The following is a 26,680-nucleotide window of genomic DNA, read 5'->3' as shown; positions in this document are numbered from 1 at the left end:
GAAAACAAAATACTCGGTCCTTCACCCTGTAGCGATTTAACTTTATGTGTGTTTGTAACTTTCATTTTGCAGGAATTTACCATTTCCATTTTTTCAATCAATATGAGCGTGGGTTTTAATTTTTATAAAAAAAGGAAAAGCTTGATGGTAAATAATAAATTTATGAATGCTATTTTTTAAGTCAAAATTTTTAAATTTAACCAGAGCTTTAAATTTTCATTGGATTCAAATTATACACAAAATGGCTTTAAAAATAAAATAATTCCTTTAAGCTGTTCTACTCATGAAATAGATGAGTATTTGTTTTTTTATTTTTCAGAACTGTAACCAAAATTTTTAGAGCCATAAATTATTAGCGGAATTTTGAATAGGCTGTTAAGTTTGCAGTGCGGCAGGTTGTTGTGAATTAATCAATGTATCACCTCCTATGGTATAAATATACTCAGCTTGAATTTCAGAGAGCTTTTAACACGTGCATATTTTCCTCCAATTGTATGTAATAATTTGAGTAGTGAGTAGAATGATAAGTGAGAAATCAAATTGATCCAATGAAATAATTCTTTGATGACGAAAATTCAGTTTACTAAATTTCATGAATATTTCCTGTAAACTCCCAAGTGTTTAACCCTTTTCAAAAAATTATTTAAAATAAATAAAAAATTTACTAATTGTTTTAAAAGGTTTTTAGTATTTAATTTGCATTCAAAAAATATTTTAGTTTCTAGGAAACTTTAATTCCAAATCAAAAGTGAGATTATTATATTTGTGATTTACAGAGGCTAAAAAGCGAGCAGGCAGCTAGCGCGCAGGTCCCTTTCGGGGGGGTATAGTCATGCCTGCCAGCCAGGAGTGTCGGCAGCACAGCATCATCCGCACTCCGGTCCAGTCGAGTTCGGCCGATGCGAGAGAAAACACCGCGAGTGCCGCGTATCGCGTTCCCGAGTGCATGTGCCGCTGTGCTAGCGAACAAAATGCAGTTGTTGCTGCTGGTGTTGGCGGCCGCGGCCGTCGCCGCCGCCTCCGCTGCCAGGGACTCTTTGAGGTACGAGGCACCTGAAGACTGTCAGTGGTCGCCGCGGACTTCGGACGAAGTTGCCCTCAACTGCTCCCTACGAACAATAAATAGCGAGTTTGATCACACCAATTTCAGCATCATCCCCGCCGAACACACCACCTCATTGGTGGTGAATTGCGACTCCGAAGTAGAACTTAAGTCAACGCTGCCCGAGGACGCCTTTGCCCACTTAATCCGTCTCAAGGAACTAACCCTGGAGCAATGTAAGTTGCCCAAATGGCCTTCGGGCTCGCTGCAAGGTCTTGTTGATTTGCGAAATTTGACAATTCACACCGGAAACCGAAAGTGGCCGCTGGAAATAAATGCCGGCTCCTTCAAGACGATTCGATTGCTAGAAAAACTTGACCTGAGCCAGAATAATTTGTGGTCACTGCCGGAGGGGCTTTTTTGCCCGCTGGTTAGTTTGGTGTCTCTTAACGTGACTCACAACCGCCTCCAAGAAATTGCAGAACTTGGATTTCAAGTCCTAGACGCCTCCGAATCGTCCACGCCGCCACCAAAATCGCGCGCCTCGTGCGGTTTAGATGTACAAGTGTTGGAAGCATCTCACAACAATTTCGAGCAGCTGCCGGCAAAGGGACTCGGCGCACTACGGCGGCTGCAAGAGCTCCGAGTGACGGACAACGAAATCAAGTCAGTGGCGGATAAAGCGCTCGCTGGATTAAAAAATCTCAAGGTATTTGACGTGTCAAATAATAAATTGGTAGCTTTGCCACCGGGACTTTTCAAAGACTGCGTGGACATTCGCGAATTAAAATTGCAAAATAATTCTCTTGGAGTGCTCGCACCGGGCTTGTTGGCCGGTCTAGAGCACTTGCAATTACTTGATTTGTCTCGGAACCGACTCTCTAGCACTTGGTTGGACTCAGACACATTTTCAGGGCTGATTCGGCTTGTGCTGTTGGATATTTCATATAACCGAATCACCACTCTCAACCCTGATTTCTTCAAAGACCTGTACACCTTGCAAATTCTTAACCTGGAACACAATTTAATTGAAACACTGCCGGCCGACACCTTTTCACCCCTCAGCAATTTGCACACATTGGTGCTGTCTTTCAACAAGCTGGCGAACGTGGACCCCTTCTCTTTCAACGGACTCTACGCCCTTTCTCTTTTGTCACTGGATAATAATTTATTCCAGACGCTCCACATCGATTCCCTGAGAAATTGCACGTCCCTGCAAGATTTGAATTTAAATGGGAATTTGCTGACCAACGTTCCACCCGCCCTGCACGACATGCGACTCTTGCGCACGGTTGATTTGGGAGAAAATTCAATAGAGCAGCTGGAATCGCCCGCCTTCAAAGGCATGGATAATTTATATGGGCTCCGCTTGATTGGAAATCAAATCTCGAACTTGACCCGCCGTTCATTTGCTGACCTGCCGGCGCTGCAAATTCTTAACCTCGCACGAAATAATATCAGCAAAATTGAGCCGAGCACATTTGACGCCAATGAGAATTTGCAGGCGATTCGTTTAGATGCAAATTTATTATCCGACATGACCGGCCTGTTCTCAAAATTGCCGGCCCTTGTATGGCTAAATGTTTCCGACAACCAGCTCTCGTGGTTTGATTACTCACTCGTGCCGGCAGGGCTCGAGTATCTCGATTTGCACGAGAATAAAATTAAAGAGATCAGCAATGCAAAAAGACGAGACACAAATACGGCCCTGAAATTGATAAAACTCGACGTCTCCCACAATCTGCTAACTCGAGTTGGCCAAAATTCTCTGCCGAACAGCGTGGAATTAGTATTGCTGAATAATAACCAAATTACTACGGTGGATGTGCACACTTTTGTCAACAAGCCCAACTTGACCCGCGTTGATTTATATGCTAATCAAATCGTTAACATGGACCTGAACGCGCTTAGATTAACTCCAGTAAAAGAAGAACGACCCCTTCCCGAATTCTACATCGGCGGCAACCCCTTTCAGTGCGACTGCACAATGGAATGGCTGCAGCGGATTAACAACCTGGACCACTTAAGGCAACACCCGAAGGTGATGGACATTGAAAGTGTTTATTGCAGGCTGCCCTACGCACGCGACAAGAGCTTTATTTCATTAATCGATGCAGACAGTTCTCATTTTGTGTGCGCTTATAAAACTCATTGTTTTGCTCTCTGCCACTGTTGCGACTTTGACGCTTGCGATTGCGAGATGACGTGCCCGAACAACTGCACTTGTTACCACGACCAGTCATGGTCAGCCGCCAACATTGTTGACTGCTCGCTGGCCAACCACGTCCGCATTCCAGGCACCATCCCCATGGACGCCACAGAAGTTTATTTAGACGGAAATAGTTTTGGTGAGTTATCCAGTCATTCTTTCATCGGAAGAAAAAATTTGCGCGTTCTTTATGTAAACGGGTCAAGGGTCAACGCCATCTACAACCACACCTTTAGCGGCCTGCGAAGGTTAGAAATTTTGCACCTTGAGGATAACCTATTGAAAGAGATTAAAGGTTTCGAGCTGCAGTGTCTGGTAGAGCTGAAAGAACTTTATTTGCAAAACAACAAATTGCAGTACCTTGACAACAGGACGCTAATGGAGCTGAAAAAATTGGAAGTTGTTCGCCTTGATGGAAACCGCCTGCATAATTATCCCGTTTGGCAGCTCTCTTTCAACAATTACCTGGTAAGAATCACTCTGGCCGACAACAATTGGTCATGCCACTGCCAATATATGCGCCATTTTCGCACCTGGCTGCAGCAGAATTTGGCCAAAGTGTCCGACGCCGCGCGCATCTCATGCGTACTCCGCGTGAAAAATGAAGGCGAATCGATTTCAAAACAACTCGGACCAAAATTTACAGATTTCAACAACACGGCTTGCAGCTCAATGCTGATTGGTGGCGAATTCTTGGATTCTGAGTTCGACCAGTCAGTGACCATTCGCGCCCTTCGTGATTATCTGCCCTTTGCCCTCGCACTGCTGGTGGCCGTCACGGTCGCCTCGTGCCTAATTTTTATGGCCGCCTATCACCGCCGCGAGCTTCGTCTGTGGATGTACAGTCGGTGCGGCGTCCGATTGTGCTACCGTTCTAACGCAAATGGCTCGGTTGTGGACGAGGACACGAACCGCCTCTTCGACGCTTACATTGCTTACAGCCTCAAGGACGAAACGTGGGTGTTGCAAATGCTGGCCACCGGACTGGAGCCGCAGTACCATCTTTGTCTCCACTACAGGAATTTCAGCGCCAGCTCGTACGTGGCCGACACTATTCTGGAGGCGGTGGAGTCATCGAGGAGGACGGTGCTCATCCTTTCGCCACAATTTCTCACCTCCGAGTGGGCCAGGTTTGACTACAAGTCGGCTATGCGAGAGGCCCTGCAACGAGAGGCGCGCAAAAGTAAAAAGTCACCTCGGCGTCTAATCGTTATCTTCCTCACAGACGTGCCCTCCCGTGACCTCGACCCTGACCTTCGCATGTATTTGAACAGCGCTGCCTTGGTGCTCAAGTACGGTGACCGACGTTTCTGGGAAAAATTGCGCTCTGCTCTGCCGGCTCCACGAACTGGCAAAAATGAAGACCCCAAGCCAAGAAATGGCACTTTGTGTTGCTGCGCTGCCAAACAAGAGCCGAGCGCCGCCGGGGCCCGGGCCCTTCATTTGGACACAAGTCGCGTAGTGTACGAGTACTCTAGCATGGTGGGGCCGCCGCCACCCCTGCCAGACGCCTACGAGCAAATCGGCCCACCCTCAACCTACCACACCCTGCGGAGAGAGCCGCCAGCGAGGGACCTGTGGGCGTAGCATCACACCATAGCAGGTAGGAAAATACATTTTTATTTCCATAATTCGAATTTATTTTCAACACTGGCATGTTATTTTTAATTTGAAATATTTATTCAAATTAATATCCTTTCATATTATATGGAGTGGCATTTAAATATCAATAAGCAATTATTCCCTTGAGCGCTTAAGCTCGCAGCTTTTTATTTTATATATATTATCTGAAAATAGCGTAGCATCACCCCATAGCTGGTTGGAAAATATAAATATTTATTTCCATAATTCCGATTTTATTTTAAAAACTAGGATTTATTTTAAATGTTGAATGTTTATTCAAATTAATTTCTTATATATTATATGGAGTGTGCATTTAAATAGCAAAAGCAATTATTCCCTTGAGCGTTTCAGCTCGCAGCTTTTTATTTTATATTATCTGAAAAGCGGATGTTGTAAGTACGGAATGAAATATCCTGCTGCTCTCATTTGTCTCAAGCGTTGCAAGAAAAGAAAAATAATCTCCCTCTCCGCTGGCACAAGATAAAGTCTTTGTTTTGTGTGGATATTCCATTTCTCTTTATACGTTTCTATATATACAAAGATCCGCCGCCTCTTGCAACAAAAACAGAAAGTCTGCTCTCATTTAGCGCCATTTGCAAAAGGAAAATTAAAAGCAAGAGCAATTTAATGGCAATTTAATATGAAAACAGCAGCGGCGGCGGAGCTTCGCTTTGGTGCACAACGAAGGGGCTCTCTTTATCGAGAAAATTATAAATGCCAGCACCCTATGTGAAGGAATGAGCTGCCTTGGAAACGACACATTCATATTATACAGTCCCTTTAAAATGGGGCGCACTCGTGTTTTTGTCACCCGCGCGCTGTATGTGTAGCAAATGATTGTATCACATCATTCATACACCAAAGTAGACGAGAGCGATTCTGCGGCACGCGCTCCTCGCTGTTTTACAATTTCATCTGCCGCCGTCGCTGGTTCTCCGAGCGAGGGGAGGGCGGCGGGGAGGCGCCTCAGAAGTTATTTGGCGCCACTGCCTTAAAGTGGATGTGCGCACCTTTTCAAATGCACTCATGCGGAATATTTGGAAAGTTGTGCAAATGGAAATTCCTTATAAAGCTCTCTCCGCCGTCGGCAGGCTCATATAAATGAAACCCCATCATTGTTCAGTACATATTTATTTGACACGCAAGCCTCGCTCGCGGATGTAAATTACGCTGCAAAAAAAATTTTAAAAAAAATGTGTATCTCATTCAAACAAATATTTATTTAATTGAAAGGGGTGCGCGATTTGAAAAAATATTCGGCTTTTAAAAAAAACATGGCTGCAGCCCGCAGCCGAAATATGTAGAGCAGGATATTGGATATTGTTTTTTCTTAAACAATAAAAAAACGAACAAAACCTATTGAGGCAAAGCCGAATTTAAATTCAAATCACCCAAAAGTTTATATTTTCATCTCATTGTAATTTGATTTTATTACCTAAAGTGATCCACCCTAAAAAAATTCAGCACATTTCTTTTTCAAGCAGAGAAAAATGGCATTATTTCATTTCGTCCGCTTCTTTTGGTGTTTTCGTATGCGCGGGTCGCCCACTGCAGAATATCAAATGGCAGGCATAAAACGATTCTGACAATGAAAGATCTCGCGCAGGCTGCAACAATTTGTCAGTTTGCGTGCGGATGAGAAAAACTCGCACTTCTCTATACGCCGGCGCCTTTTCTGTCTCACTCACACTTTCTGGTTGGCTCGCAGGAAAGGCTGAAAAATACCAAAGGGAGAAAAGCATCCAGAGGGATTCTTTATAAACGTGAAATCGTGAGATGAGAGACGTAGTGACCACCCCGGGATGTGCGATCACCGCGCGGTTGCAACTCTTTTTTTCTCTAATGCCGGTGAGAAAAATGTCGTTGATCTCGGAATAAACCTAAAGAGACACACTCTTGCGACCTTGGTCGGACGGGCGTTTTGATATTTTTTATGAGTGCGCTCGCAGCGGGGAGCGAATGATGAATTAAAGAGTCGGCGGCTTGCCTTTGCTGATTGCCGCAAAAGGGAGTGCAGTCGCAGCTAGTTAGTTCTTTCTAGGTCCTCGCGCTCAATGAAGCGGCAGAGCATCCAACCAACGATCCTAATTGCACAGCCTCTCATTGCTCGGTCATTAGCACTTGAGTGTTCGTCGTGTGTCTTTCTGGCTCTTTTTTGCCACTATTAAAGGAGAGATAGATGTATTGCTCTCGGAGAAAATCGAGGGGACAATTCGTTTAGTCTCACCCTTGCGACAAGGGGCTATACCATGGGGTGTATTGGTCTGCAGGAGAAATATTCATACTTTTTTATTAATGTTGTTTATTTGCGCAAATTGTTACAAATACATTGTTTAATTTCATTTGTTAAAAACAATATATTTCACTAAAAGGAATCGTTGGGGGAAAAAAACGATACCACCACAAGAAAGAATTTTGTTAAAATTTCCGAGATCAAAAACACCCCCCATCAAGCCTCTTCATTAAATATAAAATTTGATTTTTTTTTTAAGAAAATGTGTTTCTAAATATTTTTCTTTTCTATCAAGAAAAAAATAATTTAATAAAATGTTCCCTTGTCAAGACATACACACTGCTAACTAAGCCCGTTTTAAAAAAAAAATTTAAAAAAAATTCTGTGAGAATGAGATAATACTGGAAATCACATTATTTCCGTTCAAGGCCACACAAGGATTTTTTGTTGTCAAGTGAGCATCGAATTAATATAAAAAGTGCGGCGGCATAATAAAAGAGATCCATCATCTCATTGTAATAAAAATAGGAAGGGCGCGCAACTCTCAAGATATCTGAGCAGATTAGAGTGAGCACGCCGCGTTTGGGGTGACACATTCCTCGATCCTCCTCCCTCTCTGGGGATCCAGCCCTGCGTGCGCGCTTTTATTTCGAGGAGAGAGAGAGAGAGAGAGAGAGAGATAGAGGCAGCTGAAATGAGACCGGCAGATTCAATCAAATTTCATGCGCCACGGCCGGCATTCGAATAAAGCGAACGAGGATCAAAAGCGTGTCCAATTGCAGAAACTCGGAGAGGATGAAAATCGAGTAACTAGCTGCGAGCAGCATTCGACACACACGCTGCCTGCATTTAAAAAAGCAACGAGACGCTCAGCTTTTTTCGTACCCCTGCGCCAGCTGCATTCGGAATTATTTCAGCCTCGGACGTAAAAGCAGGATGAATGATATTGCTCGTGAGTTTTGTACTGATTTTTATTACTCTGGAAAAGTGCAAGTGCAGTGCTTTCCGGCTCGAAAGTTTTCACAATGAATCATCGTCACCAAAGTAGTAAAATGCCAATTTTAATCGTGGCTCATAAAACTTTTATTGGAAAGAGGCCCATTTATTTCTGGTATGTGGTCCGCTTGAATCAACTTTCATGAAGTGGATTCATTATTCTTTAATGAAAAAGGTTTAAAAAAGGAAAGGGATGGATATTAATCCAAGCAAATTTCGTAGCAAAACAGCATATAAAGTTCCTATGTTTGTAAATAAAATTATAGAAAAAATACTCCATCTGTATTCTAAAATTTACATTTGCGCGCCGTAAATTTTATTTTCAGCAGTAGAAGCTTTCTATGCTTCCCGCTCTATATATTTTTTGCATTCGCATTTTTCCATTTAATGCACGAGAGAAGAAAACAATAAATTTCACACTTCTCTCGTCTTGAGTTTTTCTTGAAAGAGCCAAACAACGACGCCAGGCCAATGGAAGCAAAAAACTATACACATTTTATTCGTACCAGGCGGCCCGCCTGGCCCGCTAAGAAAGTGATAAATTTCATGCAGCGATGCAGCTATTGCTACACATGGAAGATAAAAAAAAACTTTTGTTCTCTCTGCTCTATGCAATATTAAAATCATCCAGTTTGTTTTCTATTTGGAAATTTAGGAAAACAAACAAGAGAAACAGAGAAATCATAAATTGTATAAACTTCTGAATCTTCTGATTCTTACAAAATCAGCTCATACAATATACCAATTTTCTCAACGGTTATATATAACAAGTTTTTGATCTAATTTCAACTTCCTGAAGAGGCAACTCCAACGTTTTAACGAGGCAGGCGGGACTGGCAGCGGGTGAAGAAGGGCATATTACGTGTGGATTGTTTAATGTATTTGATTGCGTCACTTTGAGGAGAACACGGCGGCTGCGGGAATTATGTATTTGGCCTCTGTTATTATTTTGTTCTAACTCACATACACGACTCTCGTCGGCGCATTATCTTTTCAACTCCTTTGGCCCTCACGCGCGCGTGAAAAGAGCTCCTCTCTTGTTTTTGTGTTGCTCTCGGCGGCGCGATGCTCTGCAATTTTGAGGTTATTATGAAAGATTTGTACGCCTCGTGGTAAGTAGAAACAATAACACGCGCGAACGGCTTTGCTTTTAATGCGGCTGGAAACACTGTGCCGTTGTTAATTATGATTTCGCCGCCAGATAGCAATTTGCTCTTTAAAGGCGCCGCCGACTTCTTATTCAATTACAATGGGCTTTGCCTAAGTGAGTTCGCTAGAAAACTTGGTTGTTTATAAACAACTTTGCCACCAAACTACAAAATATGAGCCGTATTATATTATTTTGAACCAAAATTATTTATTTTTAATTTTTACTTTTTAAATATAATCAACACGGTTTAAAAATGCCCAATAAGGCTGCCATTTCGTATCTATTTATCAAATCAGCAAATATTTGAGGTTCGCCATTAACAATTTGAGCCATGTGTACATAATTCTCATCGGCTTATTGGATCCAATGGTCTGTTTGATATTTTTGTCCATGCACTGCCGGTGATGTTTGCCGTGCAACAAATATGTACCTAAAGCGTCGGCCAGTCCATCCATTAATTCGCACAACAATGCTGTGGCACGGAATAATAATTTAGCGCAATAATGGGTCGCTGCCTCCTTCACGAGTATGATGTGCTAACGGCCGGCGCAATTAATCTTAATCAGAAGATAGTCGAGGCATTAGTTAGGACGCCGAGCTTGGCTTTTCGTTGTTTGTGCCGCAGACGGAAAAAGAAACAAGACACACTCGCTCAGATCGGGATCTTGTGAGCTCTCTCTGTCTTTCATACTCGTGAAATGCGGCGGAAAGGCGGAGATAATCACAGAGCTCTCTTGTTAAAGGTGTGCTATGTATGGAGGTAAGAATCGTGCGAAAATTGTAAATATTGATGGATCTCAAAGCCTCACAATCATATTCACATGCCATAGGAACATCCAAGTCCATGAAAATTGTTATTATAGTTAACATAAAAATATATAAGCAAAAAAATTAATTTTTTTTTTATCGGCAGCTTATGGACCTAAAGAGAATATAATTCTTTAATTATATGATTTAATTTGTGTGAAAAAATTGGCCCATAAATTTTGGCACATACACAAAATTTTCAAATATTGAAATTTCTTAAAACACCATGAGGTATATAAAAAATTGTTATTGAATAATATTTGTTAAATTTAACTGATTTAAAATTTATAGAATGAGATAATATTCAACTAAAAATTAAAAAAGAATCAAAGGATATTCCTTTTCTTAAAAAAAAATTGCTCTTAAATTAATTTTCTTGGAACCTAAAAGTCATATAATGAAAATGGTTTCAAATTTCACTGATCTTATTATGCTGTAAAATTAATCGTAAAATATAGCGTCGTCATTGCATTTGACTACGGCTGCGTTTGTTGAGAGCCGCGTGCCGCCCATGATAATTACTTTAGCAGCTCCTTTCTAATGCAGGAAAGAGGAGCATTCACTCGAAATTTTGTTTCTCTCCCATTGAATTATATCAAATGGCGCAGCTGCATCTTTAGCGCGGCACACATAACGCGAACATAACAGTGTGCTCGCGTGTTGTTAAGTGATAGTAATTACCGCAGATAGCGACGAGAGAGGAAAAGGGTTGAAAGGATGTGTGTGATGTATCAGGTGCGAGAGAACAGCGCGCTCTTTTCCGCTTTTGAAAAGCCGCCACATATGTGAGCTGTAATAGGGCCACCCCCTTTGCTGGCGCTCGTCGCTCTAAATCATATATGCACTCACTTGAGCGAGATGCACCGCTCGCTTCATAAAGTGCAAAGTACTTTTCAATAGCGAGTCTGTCCCCAACGTGCATATGTGTGTATATCATGCCTAAACTGATTCCCCGTCGACACTTTCCCCAACCCGTTAAAGGGCCGCGCGTTTTCCTTTTTGTGGAAAAAGTCGCGTCAAAATGGGTTTTTTGTGCTCCCCTTTTGCAAAATATTGACTCTCCAATCTCTATGCAACATTGATCTGCACTTACCACATGAAAGGATTTAAGAACCATTTTGTGAATTATTTTTTATTTTATAAAAAAGCTTCAAACTTGTAAAAAAAAATACGGAAATGTCATATTTTTTTTATGATTTCAAAATTTGTTTTTTTTCTGCTTCTTTCGGATATTCATAGAATCCAGGTATATCGCGATGATTCCCTTCCCTCACCTTTTCAAACCCTCTATGCCGCCGCCGCTACTTTGCTTTTACGTCCCCCAAGGGTGATCGATTTAAAAGGAGTGAGCGTATCAAAAATTCCCATCTCTCGGAGAGAAACCATCGGCACAAATATAAAGCAGCGAACGCAGCTCGGCAGTCGAACAAACACCAAGAAAACTCGGAACGAGATTCGCTCGCAGATTTTCTCTCTCGGCACCGCCGTCGAGAGCTTATCACGCAGCGTTTTAGGTTTGTGAATAATTTATTACAGCCGCGCGCGACGTGCCCAACGACACACGCGGCGCGAGATGAACTTGCCGCCCAGATTTGACCGGCGGAGAAAACGCGCCCATCATCGTGCTTGTGCGTTATTTAAAAGATAACGATCGTGATGGAAAATTGTTATTCCGGCAAAAAGTGTCACGGAAAATGTGATTAATGATGTCAAAATTGTAGTGCCAGAGAGAAAGGAGAGAAAAAAACCCCTGCTGATGCGCGCGCGTAAAAGAGTTCTGAGCTGCGAAGATCATTAAAAGATCAGTAATTTTTTTAGTTCAACTTTAATGAAAATTTAGTTTTTAGTTAAAATTAAAAAATAACACGGATTTTTATAATAAGGGGAAATCCATATCTAATTTATCAAATTTAATTCAGGGATTTTTTTAAATTTATAATAATTTATAAATAAATAATCATAAGAGAAAATTAATCAATCTTATGAATCAATAAGCCAATTTATATTCTGAATAGACAAAGTGCATTTCATGCATGGCTACCCTTCACTCTAGACCAAGTGGCCAGTAGCATGGCCAACATAATAACACGATACTGATAGGGGTCATTTCATCAATGTTCCATCCCATTAGCAATCAAACTGAGAGCCATTTGAGAAATTGTCTTTAATTATTTGAATGGACTTGCCGGGCTGTTAGCATAGGGTTGCGATGGACTCTGCGGATAAGGGGTCCCCTTGTGATGGGTGATACGCTGCACGCGTTTCCTCATTCTCATATTTGACAAAACCCTTTCTGCCCTACGTAATTACAAGGAAACCGAAGATGGCCAGGCACCTTTAATATTGAACGATTCCCACACGCTTTCTCGTTCAGGACAACTTTGATTTTTAATTTACAGTTTGGTTTATGTCGGCTAATAATTTTCCGTGCGTTCTTCCTGGAAAGTGAAAAGCTGTTTTAAAACTCCGTTTTAAATACAAATTTACGCTTCAAATGGAATCGATGTGGGTTGCAAACAAGGAAATAATTCTTTTTTTAATGAGCATCTGGATATTTTTAGAGCAATTTATTTATTACATAAACGCGGAAAATATTAAACTTTCCTTGATGGGCAATGAATAATTTATTTGTAATCAATTATAAATTTATTTTTAATATTGTAGCCAGCACTCTTGAGCACCTTGAACTGAAAAAAATATGCCAAGCCAAGCCCTTTAAAAGCCGCCAGACTTAGAATTGTTAGTTATATCATTAAAAGAGCTCGCAACAACAAAAACAGGTCATTAAGGTTCTATTTATTACGACTGTAACTTTTCCAGACCTTTTCATGGCTTATGTACTCCCGTATATAAGTTTTTAGCTTTCTGCTCTACCAGCGCCCAATAAATTAGGGATTTCCGCGCGCTGTTTTGACTGAGACGGTTTTATCACGTGAAATATGTCGCGCTGGTCTCTCTAATTTTCCCAGCTTGGCCGGCCGAGCGCCGAGGAGAGCGAGAGTGACAATATCTTCTTTGTGCGCTCGCGACCTTTTGTGGCCCACCTTTTCTTCATTTGACCCGAGTGGCAGCTGCTCGAAAAGCCCCTGCAGCCGAGAGAGCGCATAAATGAAATACACGAGCAGCTTTAAATAAAGAAAGAAGACGCGGCGGCGCTGCCGGTGTAATAATAATGGATCCAGCAGCGGGAATGATAATAAAATTATTATATTGTACGCACCGCGCGTTTTACGAGCCCTGAAACGTTCGCTGCAAACGAGAATAAGAGCTGCTGGAAGATCGTTTTGAGGAATTTCTTTTGCTTGTGATTTTTTACCAAGTACAATGCGTGTGAATGTTTGATTTTCTCAATTGGGTGGAAATTATGGATTGGCGAGATTGATTTTTTCCCACAGCTTCCTTTGTGTTTTGCATCAGTGCGTGTGCCTTTTTTGCAATTTTGGTTATTATTTAAGAAAGAGACAAAAGTCTATTTTTATCTTATTTAAGGAATTTATTTTTTATTTATAACAATTTGTTTTTTAAAATTTGAAATAAAAATAATTCAGATTTTAGATTGGCTTTTGATTTTAAGTAATTCCTGGTCAATATCATGTGAAAAGAGAGAGGGTTTTCACAAGTCAGTGATTATTGTTAAGAGTTTAAATTTCTTTTTCTATGGCAGTTACTAAATTTATTATTATTATTTTTTTTTTTAAATATCGATGTTAATATTTATCTTTAATGTATATAATTATGATATGCAATAACCATAAACCGTGGCCAAGGATTTTTTTTTGCTCCTTAAAAATAATATCGATGCTTTTACTTTTATTTACTGATGTACCTTAAAACAAATTTAAAGCTAAACCTTTTCCTTATTATCATAAAATTAAAATGATTCTCCTTCAGCATGCTCTTTTGTTCCTTTATCAAATTACGCGGGCTTACATTAATTACTGAGCCCCTTTCATAAGGCACACTTTCCTCATGCATATAGCAAGGGCAAATTTGTGTAATGGCGAGTTTTCGCGGAAGCCTGCGCTGCCGTGTATAATGAAAGCTGCGATTTCTCTCGCACAAATAAACCATCTTTGCTGTCGGGCTACAGATCTTCTTGCCAAAGGTAAACAAACGCACCACATGTATTTTGCCTACTAAATATACCAACTAAAATTAACTGGAGTGCTGTCGTTGGATAGTCGAGCATTGAACGGCAGCACCAACAAAAAGCCTTTCAAAACGCTGACCATTCACTCTAAATATACGCTCGGACGCAGAGTGCAGGTTAGGTGCGTGCAAATTACCACCGCAAGGCTCGCCTTTCAAATAACAAAAACACGCCCTGCTCCGGTAATGCGTCGCTTATCAACCGGTGCGTATAATGAAAAGGGCCGTAAAATTATCGTTGTATTAATCACCATAATGGATGCAAGATTTACGCCGGTGTGCTTTTATTTTAATGAGAGTTGCGTATACAAATATGAAAATTAATGCTCTTTTAATGACCGAATTTTGGCGACTTAGCAGCACGCAAATCGCACTCACGAGACAGACACGCGCGGGATCAATTTATGAATTCGCATCCACGCCCAAAATTAATTTCAATCAGAAATGCTGATCAATTTTAGATTTGGTCGTTATTGCTACAAATTGTGTTCACTCTTGCGCAAATTGATATTTTGGCCGGGAACCACTACTAATATTGCTGTCACACGCTTGTCTCGTCATATTGCGAATTTCTGCGGCTAATTAAAGCATGGGCGCACATAAAGACAAAGAGCGCGGTCGGTCTAATGAGTGACAAGTGAGCCAGGGCCTGTCATAATCAATTACGCGCGCGCCTCTCCCGGTTATTCCAGCCTCAACCAAAAAGCAACAACCCCGGCCCTTATTATTTTATGCAAATTCTGGTGCAAAATTTCCGTCGCGCTTCCTGCAGCCTCGGGGCGCTCTTTCTTTTCTTTTCTCGCGGCCCGAGAAATCCTCTATAAAGAAGGTTTACCCTGGCTGGCAGTAAGTGACTTTGATAAATTTATTTACAACTGCTGCTGCTGCACACACAGGCGAAAGCGGCGCCTGAATAAAAGATGCAGCAACAGCAGCGATGCCGGTTGCGGCGGATTTATTAATGGCGCTCGCACAAAGAAATAACAAGAATCTTCTTTATTCTTGCGCGAAAGAAAGGATTTCTGCTGGCGGGCTGCGGGGACGAGATAGCGAGCGGCCCGCGAGCAGAATAGAAATTACCGAATTGATCCTGTGGCTGCGGTGGTGGCACACACGGATCAATCCACCGCCCCCTGCCCTCGCCGAGCGACTTTCCATATTATGCATCAGCCTATATAGCTGGGCCTCGCCGCCTAACCGTGCCTCGCTCTTCAAGCATTTTATCTCTCTCACTCTTTTAAATTATTACGCCTGCCACGAGCTTTATTATGACATTATCATTTAATTGATACTGTGAAAAATGCGAAAAGTTCGTTGAAAATTGTATTTTTTTAATCTGATACGGCGCCCTTTTCCTTCTTTTTTCGACGCACAACCTCGGAGTTTTTTTTCTGCCTGTCCATAAATTTTTATGCAGCAGCATACACGGCAGGTTTTGCGTTGGGAAAATACGACCACTCGTTCCGCTGCGAAATTGCGTTTTGCGTGGTTTTTTGTTCTGCAAAAAGGATTCGCCGTGATGCGGGTGCCTGTCAGAAAAAAAATGCAGCCAGTCCAAGCATCAGACTCTCAGTCTACCCTTCAAACTCCATACCTGGTTTTAATTATTCCTATTCCAATATCCACACCACTACTGCCCAACCAACATTCCTGCCTTCATTGAGATCCATAATTAGTTCTGGCGTGAATTTATCTCTGTGGAAATTCGCTTCAATAAATAGTAAAAAAAAGTTCACCTCTCGTATGTAAGGAATCAACATCATCTAATTATATTATTTTCATTAATGTATTGAATGGAGATTAAATAAATAAATAAATAAATTTTATACTTATTCCAATATTATTTGGCAAAAAAAAAAATTATACAAAATATGACAGATACTGCAGCGCTTTTGAAGTATGAAAAATCAGAAAAGACGAGGAGTTAGAATCAGCTTTGTAAAAAGCCCTCGAGTCTATTTGCGTTGCATGAGGGTATAAGAAGTTGTTTTCATTTCTTGTGGAAACTTTGGTTGCAAATATTTAATATTCCTTCCAGTCTTTAAAGTTCAATTTTGAGAAATAATATCTCAAGTCAACACTGAACACATAAACTAGGATAAATGCCTCTAGCCTAGATTTTCTCCTCTTTAATCTCAATCTCAGAGATTTCTGTTTCTCGCCAGCAAGAAAAAGAGCCATTTTATACAAAAAGCGCAGGGAATAAAAGCAAATCAAGATGAATTCACCAGCACGGTGCACCTCGTGTTACATAATTCATCTTCGGGGTCGCCGTTGGGATTTGCACCAGCACAACGCGAAATGTGCCTAAAATATTTTACCCGGCTGCTGAAGAAAGATGAATCGCGTGTCTCTTTCTCCGTGTGTCTTTTTTCCTCTCTTTGCGCAAACAAAACAGCGCAGTTTGCTCATACCGGCTGAATACATTACACTTCACGTGATGCCGCATGATAAATGACCCGAATGCAGCACCTTTATTCGTATATGGAGGATTGATGAAAAAGATTTATTTAAATTCAGACGATCGTCAGAGATTCATCCCTTGCCAAGAATCAGATATCGTTTATATTCCATTTTGTTGTTTGTTCTGCGTTTGCACGATTTATGCAGAAAATTAATTATCGGATGCTGGATGAATTTCCACTCAACCAATTCTAATTCTTCCACTCGATGGTTTCCATATCAAAAGTCTTGAATCCCTGGCGGGACTAACCATGATCATTCTCATATTATCTCAATATTAAAACTAAGTGCATCCAAGTTGAAAGACCAACGAGAGCATTATGTCAGTAGCAAAAATAGTAATGGTTGTTTATACGAGACTGCAGAGACTAAACCTAATAGGATCGAGATTGCTTCCTCCGCAAACCAGACTCGACCGTGCAATTTATTGGAAACAACCATTTATTCCTACTTGTATATTAGACACTAATCAAAGAATGGTACTGCGCAACGGATGTAATACGGAAACTATACATCATGGTTAGAAACAAGAAACACAATCTCTTTGTAGCTACACGTGCAATCATTATATTGTGTCTTTGTTTCTACTCATTTATAATTGCTTACAATGAATAAAAGCTTCAAAATCACTTGCAATAAAGACAAAAGTTGATTGTGCATACCTTTTTTTCTTATTTGATGACTCTGCGCACGCATTAAAAGTTTATTCCTCCTCTGGAGGAGAGAATTAGATGTTCAAGCAGCTCACATTGCAGAAAATTATTGCTCTGCTTCTTGTTTTACGGCCGTTTGGCTGCACTCTTCTTATTTTACACGCGAGACATTAACTGCGAAACATAAAATTACACACAGGATTTATGCACAGACCGCAAATGCGCACTCTCGGTTGGGTGTCACCTCATTTTTCAATTGACTGTGAGTGAAATTGCATTTTGGATTGTGTTGAGGTCGTAAACATGCAAATTCACACCAGCAATTTTGCATACGACTTTGGAGAAACATCTATGATGCTGGAAATTTTTTATTGTTTTCTGTATATGGTTAAAAAAAAAAATTAAAGGTTTTGTTGGAACTTTTAAAGAAATTATAAAAGCCTAACTAAGCTACCTTGTGAATTATTTAATTGTCAACAAGGAGTAATGCACAATTCTTGTGGAGTAATTTCTTTTATTAAAGTAGTTGAAATGGAGGAATAAATATGGTGCTAAAGGAATCTAGGATTACTTTGAAGGAGGCATTAGAGAACTTTACAATTTATACTTTTTCTATGGAGAATTATAGGCTTTCAGAAGTGCGCCATTTCTACAGAGTATTTCTCTTCCATTGGGTAGAGACGCAAAGAGGCAGCTGAAGTAATGCATCTTTTGATCCGCCGCTCAACGGCGATTAATCCGGACATGTAAACTTTAAAATAAATGAAGAAAGTTTGATTAGATCGCGTCGTCTAACTCGCGGCGCACAAAGCATCCCCTCTCTCATATGCTCACAAGTCTCTGCTGGCTGCAGATAAAAAGCGAAGAGGAAAGATTTCGCTCTCAAAGCTACATCAGAATGCACATCAGAGCGTGTCACATTAAAAATCAATTAAACCCGTCGTCGTTTTCTCCAAAAATCTGGCACAAAAGCCCGCGGAGAATACAATACATTACAAAGCCCAAAGCGGAGCAATTTCCTCTTTTTATAAAAGTAGATTCGGAGTGGAAAATCTCATTTGAGAAGAAAATGTTTGGCCTGGTCTGTTTGGCTCTTGTATATTTTATATTATATTTTCTGCGCATATGTATACAGAAAAGAAACGTTTGTCGGCGCAAGCCAGATTAGACAAATCAAAAACACTCCTTCTCTGTGAGCTGCCACGACTGCATAAGTTTTATATACATGTGCACACGTACAAGAAAGAAAAGGGCTTTTGAATGCCAACAAGCAGCGGGCCCCAAATGTTTACACGGAGCTCGGCCGAGTTTGTTCTAAAGAAAGTCTTTTTCAAGATTTAAAGACAAATTTTTGAGAACAATTTTTCACTTGCTAGGAATAAAAGAAAATACAATCACAAAACAAATTTAAATTCAACCTCCAGAAATCTATTGAAACAAATATACCACGGAATATAAATTAATTTTTTTATGTACTTATTCTTGGGCTACTTTTAAAATTGTTTTACCAAAAATTCTGAAATGGGTAACGTGAGATATTGCTATAAAAGGCTACCCTTTGAAGCTAAGCCGATTTCATTAGTAATTCTAAAAAAAGCGGACCCTGACAGGAAAAGGCGATTGACGAACGCAGCTGGGACGAGCGTACGAGGCAAAGAGAGTGATTTTATTTTTCTCTCATTGTGCGGCTGTTTTACAGGCGAGTGCTCGTTTTGAAAGGCGCACGCTAAATTTGAAGGCTAACCTTGTTATGATCGACCGGTCGGCGAATAATAAGGCCTCTGGAGCGAGCTTTAACTGCAAATCATCTGATACAGAGAGCAGCAGGGGCACGGATAAAAGGCCCGTGTGTGTTTGCCTGGCCGACGACGACCGCAGAGCTGGTTGCGGACCTTCAGGGGGCCCGACCGCACTTGCAAGCCCGTTTCATCCGCGCAATATACGTCAAACGGTTTAATAATCTTCAAATGCAAATCCCGAGATGAAACACTTGAATGGATCTGTGACCCACCATAGAGTCTTGCCTTAAAACACAAAAATCTGCATTAGTTTGAAAATAATTGAAATTTATTTTGATTGACTTTGAATAATTAATAATTATGCAATCATATAATTGTTTTTGAATACATACATATCTTACTTTAAATTGCAGGCTAAGTTGATCTGCATTGATAATGATTAAATTTAAAAGTAACAAACAAAAATGAAATATTTATATTATGAATAATGTGTAAATTTAAATTAAATTTTTCTTTCATTGTAAGATAAAAGTGAGCACATAACGTACACATACATACATTTTATATATATTTTTTTAGGCGCAATTGAGTTCAAAATTATCTTAATCTATAAATTGAGTGCTTAAAAAAATTTAAAAAAATAGCTTTATGTGGCAAAAAAAAATCAAATTTTCATGATGTATATTAAATGAATATTTATATATGTTATTTTCTAATTCTTTTTTTAAAGTTATTAATTATTAATTAATTACTGTATCTTTTTCATTCTCCATTACAAAAAATCAGACCGCAGATTGCGTACATTTTTAATTGTGTGGAATCAACTCTAACCTACGAAAATTTCACATTACAAGGCTTTTTTTCTGCACAATTAATCATAATCCAGGATTATTAATCCTCCTTGATTCTCAATTTTTGTGCTGCTTATCAAATGGCTTGCTATTTTGTATGTACAATAGCAAAGCACGCTTGGGCAAATTTAAAAATCATGGTGGGGAGGGATGAAACCATAGAAGCAGCGATTAGAAGCAAACGCAAACCGCCATGCAGCCGGAAAGCCAACAGCAGGGCCAGCAGCAACAACCAGCGCGTGCAATTAATTATTCAGACCGCCCTTTGGCCCCAAAAGCCGGCGAGGCAGCGGCAGAGAGAACAAATAAACGCCGCCACCAACAAAACTGGGTACGGCGTTTAACACATCGGATATTGAGCGGCCGGGCTGACTGATGAGAGCAGCCGGGTCTCGAACCCTTGACCACCGCACATATGCAATCGTTAATCATGTGACCGCATGCTTGAGCGGAGAGCAGCTTTTGGGAACATCTGCCCCCAATAATTAATGAAATTTGCACATCGTTGCTGATAAATAATAACGCGCGCACTTGTACGCTCGAGGGCGCATTTGCAAATCGCGTCCACCCCCTAAGCACGCAGGGCTGCTGATTACGCAACTACTGCCCCCGACGTGTGCGCCCTGATGATTAATGCAGTTTTAATCCGCGAGCGCCGGTCAGAGTTTTCGCGTGCTGCCCTACTCGCAAAATAATTAACCTCTGGCCGTGCTTATTAGAGAGAAAAGAGCAGAGAGTGGAAAATTTCCACTTCACTTTCATTCAAAAGCTCTAAATTGAAAGTTTACTGTTCTTTTAACTGCAACTATCACGCTTGCTGAATATAGGACTGAGAAGTTGATATTGGGAAAAAGTTTGGCTGTAAGAGATTTAGTCTGATTATTTTAAGGAATTTCTTTACTTTTTTTGAAGTGTAATTTATTTTCAAGAAAAATTTATTGTAATTTAATAATCTATGCAGTGATAGTAATATTAAAATAAATTGTTAAATATTTTTAGTTTTTACTTATAATTTTGATTTTCTTCTAAATAAAATCAGTTTTTAGTTAAAAAAAATTTAACACTCGAGGTGGTTTCATTTACTAAAATACTTGGTGAAATTATCAAATAATACGAAAATTATAAATTATTTTTGAAAAATCGTTAATAAATTATAAAAATTATCAAAATTAGGTATATAATTATGGTAAAATTTTTGTTTGTTTTCACATAATAAATATTATTTTTTTAAAACATTTTAATTGAGTTTGAATATGCTTGAACTTTCACTTCGTTTATATTCACACTGTTTTATTCCACATGCACAACTTCTAATACAGAGTTGCGCGGACGAAGTTGTAACCGCACTCATCAATGTGCGCTTCTGTGTGTGTCAGAAAGATGGAGAGCGAGGGAGAGCGTGTTTAATTACACCTCTCTATGCAACATGGTGCAGTGGTTTAATTGGCCGCTCCCGGTATGCGAAATGATGAAAGAGAGACCATCAGCCAGGGAGTTACATGTCGAGCGACTTTTGCTCAATTACATGGCCCGAGGAATGGCTGGCGCAAGGATGGCCTCCAAGGAAGAAGCTTCCTTATTAAAATATTAAGGGCATCATTAGGGCCGATGAAACCCGCTCATTAATTGGTGCACAAAGGAGGAGGGGAATTCTGCGGAGAGTTACAGAACTCAATTAACCTGGCCGATGCATTACCGAGTAAATGCAGTTCTCTCAAGAATTTTCCTTTTTGCTCCAATTTTTATGTATATATCTTTTGGAAAGCACAGAGAATAGTTTTGAAAAAAAATTCATCCCTCTCGAGCCCTTCGGAGCACATGCGGGAGATTTCTCCTTTTTATGCGCATGATTCTCTATATATCTTCGTGTTCCATATTGCGAGTTTGTGAAGCTGCCAAACAGCAGCAGAGCCAGAAGAGGCGACTCAAAGAACAAAGTGGCGCCTTTCGCAAAACTCGGCAAAGTGGATTTGCATACTTGCGGTCAAAGTTGAACTATCAGCGAAAAAGCGGGCAGAGTAAAAGTTGGCCGAAGCAGCGAGGGATGACAATTTTGAGGAAAATATACAAGAGAGAGGGAAGCCCTTTTTGAAGCAGCCGCCGAGACTTTCTTCACATGGTATAAAACGCTGGAGCCTCTTGCCTCATGCCTAGGCTATAAAAACATCCCTCTTTTGTGGTGATTATTTACAGTGAGACTAAATATTTACCCCAACAAAGGCGTTCGCGAGTGTGAAAAAAAACGGCCGCTCTCAAATGAAATCAAAATAGCCCCGCACGCCTTATGTTTTATTCAGTGCGAGAATAGAGAGCTCTTGCTTTACAAAACCGATACGCAGCACGTGATGAATTTGATTTGGATCCGTTTGTTTTGCACTTTGCTTTTTTCACACCGTGGAATTCGCACGATTTATTTGTTTTCAATTTCGCGCTGTTTTGAATAAATGTTCTCAGCAAATGAATAAATATGAAAACTACAAAAAGTAGCGCGGATAGGAAGTCCATTGTGCGAGCGTTAGTGCTCCCCGGCAGTGAATTATTCCCAGCAACACACAACACACACTCGTCGGCCGATTTCTTTCTCTCGCCATCTCACAATGACATATTTTTTCTCGTCCAGGTGAATTGACAAAGCAAAAAGCGTTTCCGAGTACAAAGACCCCTGCGCTCTGCTAGCAGGCGTGGGACGACGCAATAATACGAGTGAGCTCCATTCATGTAAAAAGCGCGGTACCCAATATCCAACCTACCACTTTGGGCTCGCTTAAAAATTAATCGAGCTACACTGTCAAAGCGTCGTCCCTATACGAGTTCATTTGCAGAGTAATTATTACACGGCTTGGATATTCACTCTATTATTGTGTGTGCCAATTAATTTTTTGTAAAATTTTACATCCAAAGATTTTTTATTCTATATCAGTGCTTTGAAATTTAAAATTTTTAAGTGACCACCACGATACCCACTCGTAAAAGGGGAAACAAAAATTAAAAATTTATTTTTATTTACATCATATTGCAAGTTAATTAAAAGCAATATAGATTTTCACTGAAAAAATTGGAAACCTTCGTTTCTTTAGTTTCAAAATAAATAAATAAATAAATAAAAAGCTTTCAATGAATTTATTACTGGTGTGTGCAGCTGAACCTTTAACAAATTTTTATTATTATTTATCAATTGTGAATTGTACGGAAATAAACAAACACCAGTTATATTAAAATGAAAATTTGAAATGATCGTGATTATTTTTTGTATTAAACAACAAAATATAAGAAGGAAGTATTAAAGTAAATAAATATTTTGATTTGCAAACGTTCATGTTAAAAAGTTAACTATAAATTTGCTGTAAATGTTGTATCAAAACTTATGTTTTCAGTGAACACTTTTAATATTCCATTTTTTTTATTATTATATTTATTGAAACGACATATTTGTTAGAAAAAAAATAATATTGGAGAATTTAAAACCCAAAGAAACCACTGGGAACGGGAAATAATTAAATTAATAACTTCTTTTATAAAAAATTTAAATTTAGAATAAAATTATAAATCAGTTTGTTGAATAATAACACTATGTTGCTTTAGTCTTGACAATGCTCTCCAACCCTGTCGATTTGGATCAAATCCAGCGACTGAATTTTCTCACGCACTTTTTGCCTCTTTCGTTCTCTTTTTACATGTCGCGTACGTCTGTGTAAATGTAAGCAAGAACGCAACGCTCCACATCTTGTGCTAGGCGATGATGGAAACGACACTCGGGGGCGCACAAAAAAGTGTCCGCTGTGTACGTATGTGCTTTGGTGAAGTTGCCTCTCTCTGCGAGACGCCTCTCCGAGAGTGGAGTAATTTTTGTGCAGAACGAAGGGAAGGTGGGCGATATTCTCTGGGGCTGTTTGCGACACAAAGTGCTCGGTCGATATTGAAATACCTCCAATCATCCGGCTGCGGAGGCCCTCAGTGCGCTCTCGGCTCTGTCGCCGCGTGTAATATTTTATTCACACCTGTTTGATAGCCGCAAGGAGAAGCAGCGAGTCGATTTTTCCCAGCAGCTCCGCTCGGAAATGCCAATTTATTTCCGCCTAATGTGATAACAGTCGACTGCTTTCGTCGTCTGTGTGTCGTCGCTATTGTACAAAAACAGAGAACAGCCTTTTGACATTTGAATTGCTCTGCTCGCAGGCAGCCTGCAAAATGATATCTGTCTGCAGAAGGAAAGGAAAATTCAAACTCCTTTCACCGTTTTTTTCTTCACGAATTGAACGGTCCCAACAGGCAAAGGCACCTGCTTAGAGCCGTTCTTGCTCGACTGAGCTTGAATTTTTGAAATGTATTCGCATCGACGGAGATTTTGAAAAAAATATAAACACACTTTTTCAGGCGACAAAGGAGCGTGTCAAACAAGCGAACCTTTTATGTGTATTATCAACTTGCGTGGTCCGCTTGAAAGCGACAAAAGGGGCGGAAAAGTGAATTCCGCCCCGCAGCATTGGCTTGTGGAAATGCGATTAATTAAATTGATTGCCGTAGCCGCAGCACAAATGCACCCCCCATTCGGCAAATCCACCGCATACGCCAGCCAGAACCTCCACGTTTGCCGAGTAATTAATGTTCAATGAATCGTAAAAATCCACCGGCGAGAGCGAATTAATGAATTACGCCACAGCGGACAAACACAAAAATTACTCTGCCAATCAGGGCGAAATGCTGCAATCGTCGCAGCGCGACAATAATCCGCGGGTACCACGCTTTGGGGACATATGTATTTCCATTGTGCGCCGAAAGCCATGTGGAAAAATATGCGCGTATATTGAACATTCACTCCTGCTGGTGCATTTCATGCTACATAAAGTCACCCCTCGTGTTAAGTTTCTCTCAATATCAGGGAAATTTATTGTAATATTGGTAAATTCATGGAAAGGGGGCTGAGGGAGAACAGGCGGGTGTTTTTAGTTGATTGAATGAACGAAAGTAGCATTTGAATATTTCCTAATAGAAAGTTCTATGTTTTCTTTTTTAACGAATTAGTATTAAGTGACTGTTCATTGTTTCAGGTAAGATCTGAGCTTCTGATGAGTGATTAACCAATCATGATGTTGTAAATTCAAACTTTGTTTACGGTAAGAAAATTCCAAATTTTACATTTTGCTAAGCATTTTACATTAAAAAAGTCTCTGCAATTTTGGATAGCAATTAAATTTTTTGTTCCAAATTTTGGAAGTAATAAATTATAGGGGCCAAAAGATTTTTAATTTTTGCTTCAAGAACGTGTTTAAAAATTTACTACATTGCACAACAAATTAATATTCTCCGTTATTGGAACTAATGGAAACAACTAAATTGAAGCACTCGGTGAAATTGAACTCGCTCTTTGTCCAATTAAAGTTAAGCCAAAAAGTCAGAGGTTAATTCAATCACCAGGATCAGCCCATGTTAATTAATTCAATTAGCCCAGAGGAATGGCGCAACAATCGAAGCAATAATGCCGACTGCTCCATTAAGAGCTCTCTCTCCGATATTGCTCTCGCTCGCTAGCCCGCCTACACGCCCAATAAAAGTATATTGGGCTTGCGGGTGCAGATGTCTGATGCCTCTATCTCTCGGCGGAATTTTCTCATATGCGCGCGCGATTGGGTCGCTTTATTTGAATTCGGAGCCGGCTGATATTAGATTGTATGACGACTTTAAGTATTCTTGTGAGAAGTATCATTTTTGCCACTTGAAATTGGATGGGAATTTCTGAACAACAGATGTCGCGACTCGCAAAAAGTCTGCCAAGAGGGAAAAAGAGAGGGAAGAAAATTCACCAATATCGTGGAATTGAAAGGCACACCCTCCGCCTCTGGAAGAAAAAGTTGCCGCTTGCGGATTTCTCTTTCGTTTCCCTTTCGTCAAAAGATATCAATCGACTTCTCGGTGTTTTATATTTTCATAAGGCGCGTGTGTCGAACTCCAATATACATCTCGCGAGAAATGCGACTGCCTTCTGATGAAGACCTGCTTTTCCGAGAAAATTCATTTTACTTGATTGACTCAAGTTTATTTGTTTTCGTTTAACCCGCAATTCTGCTTTCCAAGGATTCCTTTGTGAATCGAAACTACCCTGATATAAATTTTTTTTTAATTTGATATCACGGATTGCCAATTACTTTGTGGAAAATGAAAGTTGAGATCCTTGAATTTATATATTACTCTCAAAGAGCCCGAAACTTTGCGAATAATCAAATTAGACCCAGGAAAGTTTTGAGGAAAACCACTCATCGGATTTTGCTCAAATGCGCAATCTTAGAAGAAAATTTTGCTTGGAGCAGCTGTTGTTGTCCTCTTTTGCAGGCAGCTATAGATCCGCTTCAAGACACTGAAGGAGCAACTTCCATAATAAAAGTTGCGCCACTTTAACTCAAACTCTATTGTGTAGTATCGATTTTACGGTTAATATTGACTTTGGGGAGCGTGTGCATGCCGAGAGGGCTACATATTGTCTCGAGGAAAACGGGGCTCGCAGCAACAGCCAGCGATTTTGGTGGGGCCTTGCTTTCTGTATGTCTGCTTGGCAAACAGCATCTCATCATGCTTTATGAGATTTGGCTCTGTTTACACGGATCCGTTAATTACGGAGGGTCTCTCCGCAGAACAAAACAGCAGAGTTTTGTGGATGCGCGGTTGGGAATTCTGCCCACCGACCCTACGTCTTGTGCCAAAAATCTTTGTCCGAATCTCAGCCTTGCCTCGCGAGTTTAGAGCACAAAGAGAACGCTAATAATGAGATAT

General features: G+C 40.2%; 1 protein-coding gene across 1 annotated transcript in view; it reads left to right on the top strand.

Moving 5' to 3' along the window:
- The first annotated feature begins 901 nt into the window (after positions 1–901).
- LOC132198040 (toll-like receptor 6) overlaps positions 902–26,680 on the top strand; it is an 82,600-nt gene continuing 56,821 nt past the window's right edge. The window contains exon 1 of the mRNA XM_059621756.1: positions 902–4,854. Within this exon, the coding sequence (XP_059477739.1) occupies positions 972–4,838 (3,867 nt within the window). The 5' untranslated portion in view covers positions 902–971 and the 3' untranslated portion in view covers positions 4,839–4,854. The remainder of the gene's footprint in view (positions 4,855–26,680) is intronic.

The sequence above is a fragment of the Neocloeon triangulifer genome, unplaced genomic scaffold (genome assembly GCF_031216515.1).
Source record: "Neocloeon triangulifer isolate White Clay Creek 2 clone unplaced genomic scaffold, ASM3121651v1 ptg000001l, whole genome shotgun sequence".
NCBI lineage: Eukaryota > Metazoa > Arthropoda > Insecta > Ephemeroptera > Baetidae > Neocloeon > Neocloeon triangulifer.
This window is presented reverse-complemented; position numbering and strand designations above follow the sequence as displayed.